The sequence below is a fragment of the Ailuropoda melanoleuca genome, chromosome 10, assembly GCF_002007445.2.
Source record: "Ailuropoda melanoleuca isolate Jingjing chromosome 10, ASM200744v2, whole genome shotgun sequence".
NCBI lineage: Eukaryota > Metazoa > Chordata > Mammalia > Carnivora > Ursidae > Ailuropoda > Ailuropoda melanoleuca.
The window spans coordinates 37174020-37177029 of record NC_048227.1 but is presented as its reverse complement, the minus strand read 5'-3'; the positions used below and the strand labels follow the sequence as shown (position 1 = coordinate 37177029).

The window sequence follows — 3010 nt, the reverse complement described above, 5'->3', positions numbered from 1 at the left end:
GTCTGCAGGCACGACAGGAACGGACCGTGGGAACCGGCCACGGGGTTCTCTCCACAAGGCCACTGGCGCCCCTGCCCCTCCTGGGATCCCTCCCCGCCTCCCTAACGGCCTCACCGGAAAGCTTGGGGAGAACGCGGTCGGATCTCCGCAGCAGGCCCGCCTCTACCGGGAAGGTCTCCTTGAGGGTCTTCTAAGGGAGAACCGGCGAATTGGTTTGAGAGTCCACTGGTTCTCTTGGGAGGGTGAGGGTTCCTTGCCAGGAGGGGGGTCTTAGGAGCTGGACGCCCTCTCGGGCACAAGGGCAAATGCCCAGGCGGGAGCCATTGGTGGGTCGGGCAGCAGGGGCAGTCGGGTTCGCCCCAAGCTCACTCACCTGGAGCGTCTTGAACTCATCCCAGCTCCTGCGCACAAAGGTGTCGCTGTCGTCCGACCAGCGCACAGAGAAGGCAAACGTCTGTTGGGAGAAAGATTGGGGCGCCTTGGAGAGGCTGGGCCAGGAATTCCTTCCTTCTTCCTTGGGGCTGGCAGGGACCCCGCCCGGTCATACCTGAAGCCTTGCTGTCTGCACTAGGGCTGCTGCGTACACTGACACCGGGTACCGGGAGGCTGCCATCGCTGTGCCTCACGGGTCACGGTCCTGGGCTTCTGGAGCTGGCAAGGTGTGGCCAAGGGTCCCACTGCGTCCTGGCTCAACCTGGCGGGAGGAGGGGGGGTTCCCGGGCACCCAGAAGACTGATTGGAATTCCCCAGGAACGCCCCAGAAGCTCTGGGTAGAGGGACGGGAACACAGGGCTTGAGAGGTGGAAGGGGGGTGGGGCAGAGAGGCGGTGGAGGGTGGGGACTGAGGCCAAGTGTCCCTCACGCAGAAGTCTGGCCCATGGGGAGGAGGAGGAAAAGGAAGAGCCATCAAAGTGCCGCGGGGCTTGGCCTACCTCTCCGGGCTCTCCCACACCCGATGCGGTGCCTCCTCCAGGGCGTGCCTCATGGCTCTGTCTTGGAACTCACCTGGGAAGCTGACTGCTGTTGTCATCAGGAACCAAGGACCCAGTGCTAAAAGCTTCATGTACTTTATTTGGCTTAATACTCACATTGGAGGAAAAGTCTCTTAATGTTTCCAAGTCCCAGAGGAAGAAATTTGTATTAAACGGATAATGTCAGTTTTTCTGGATGTGTTGGGGAGGGGTGGACCTCATAGGCTCACCCCAGAGGTTCCCCTGTGGTGGGGAGACTTGGGCAGGACAAAGAGGGTCCCTCTGCAGTCACTGGCACTTGGGGGAGGTGGCTAGGACAGTTTTAGGAGAGCTGCCTCTGAATTCATGATTTATCACAATTTACTGCAAACACAGCCTCTAAGGTCAGGAGTCACCATTCCCCCACTAACTGGGGTGAAGAGGGGTTAGACCCTAGAATTCCCCAACAGGGTGCGCTCAGGTGCCCCACATTCTTGGCCTGCTTTCTCATAGGGAAGACTTCCAGAGCTCCATCCAACCCTGGTATATATGGGCTCTTCCTGCTGCTTGGGCCACCAGCTCTGTGTTGGGACTCCTACCCTAAGCTGTCCATGGAGGGCACCCCTCCCAGAAATCACCCTAGCCTTGACAAAGGGCCTTTGTGCATCTGTCCAAACAGCAGCCTTCAAACCTTCCCTGGTCTTGGCCCAGGCAACGAACACCTGCTGACATAGGCCTGAATTGCAGAGTGCCTTCAGCCCAGCCATCACGCCCTCCCTGGCATCAGTGCAGGCTGTGCTCAGGTCCCAGCTGGCCTGGCAGGGTCCAGGGTGGGGCAGACACTTCTCCCCTGGAGGACAAGGAGAAAAACTGGGAGAGGGCCTGTTTATTCACAGCTAGGGACCTCCTAGAAGGTTACTGAGGCCCCCTCCCTGCCCCAACTGACAGCCCCTGCAACCTTGGCTCCTTTCCATTCTCTCTCTCCATAGACCCCAGGCTCATCTATCCCTTGGACACCTGCCTTCCCCCGTCCCACCCTGTGCCCGTGCTCCTCATTAGCTACTATGAAATCCACCCTCCAGAGGAATCTTCGCAAAACACAAAGGGGATCAGGTTGGGGTAGCCCCGACCCAAATTGTCCAGCACCTTCCTATGGTCCTTAAATTCCCAGCTCCCATGGCAGCTAACGAGGTCCTCGGTGTGCTCCTGCCCACCTTTGATCTCCTCTCACCACCTTCCCCAAGTCCTGTCCCACTGGCCTTTCTGCCCATGCCCACCTCCAGCCTTGGCCTTGACTGGCCTCCTCAGCTGACTCCTCATCCTTCAAGCCTTTGCCTAAGTGTCACCTCCTCGAGGAGGCCTCCCGGATTTACCACAGGATTTACCACGCCCTGTTTACGGTCCCCACCAGTTTGTTTTGTTTTATTTTTACTATTTCCTTCTTGACCACTGGACAGTGAGCAGAGGGAGGAGGTCAGGAACGGTCTTGTGCCCCGCCCTGCCCAGCACCTGGACCAGTACTTGGAACAGACTAGACACTACACAAATATTTGCAGGATGAATGAATGAACGTATAGAAAATGAGGCCATTTCCGACGTGGATATAACCCCTTCAGGCAGGCTATGCGATCCAGGCTCCTCCGTGCCCTCAGGAGCCCAGACACCCGCCGGCGCCCGTTGCCATGGCGCGGGTCGCCGGGGCGGACCCGCGGGACCCAGGCCCTAGCGCGTGCCGCACTCTGTGAGCTCACGGCACCAGCCCGCGTTGCCATGGCGCCGCGCTGCCGGACGCTGGGCGCGCCCCAGCGGAGGGCACAGAGCCTGGCCGCGGGCACGCGGGGCAGTCAGAGCGGAGCGATGGGGGCGTCACGGGCCGGAACACGGACTTCGCCTGGGCCGCAGCCTGAGTCCACAGCGCGGCCGCGGCGTGGTTTCCACAACACGCTGCTCTTCTACTGGAGGAAGCGGGAGCGCCACCACGGACGATGCAAGGCAGGCTCGGGACGCGGATCGAGGCCCAGGGGCGCGGCCAGGACCCGGGCTTCCAGCCCCGCGCCCGC

General features: G+C 60.5%; 1 protein-coding gene across 1 annotated transcript in view; it reads right to left on the bottom strand.

Annotated features, from left to right (window-relative positions):
• NOXO1 (NADPH oxidase organizer 1) overlaps positions 1–3010 on the bottom strand; it is an 11122-nt gene that overhangs the window by 1164 nt on the left and 6948 nt on the right. Inside the window, exons 8-10 of the mRNA XM_034669588.1 lie at positions 2702–2771; positions 374–454; positions 107–190 (exon numbers count right to left, since the gene is read on the bottom strand). Of these exons, the coding sequence (XP_034525479.1) occupies positions 107–190; positions 374–454; positions 2702–2771 (235 nt within the window). The remainder of the gene's footprint in view (positions 1–106; positions 191–373; positions 455–2701; positions 2772–3010) is intronic.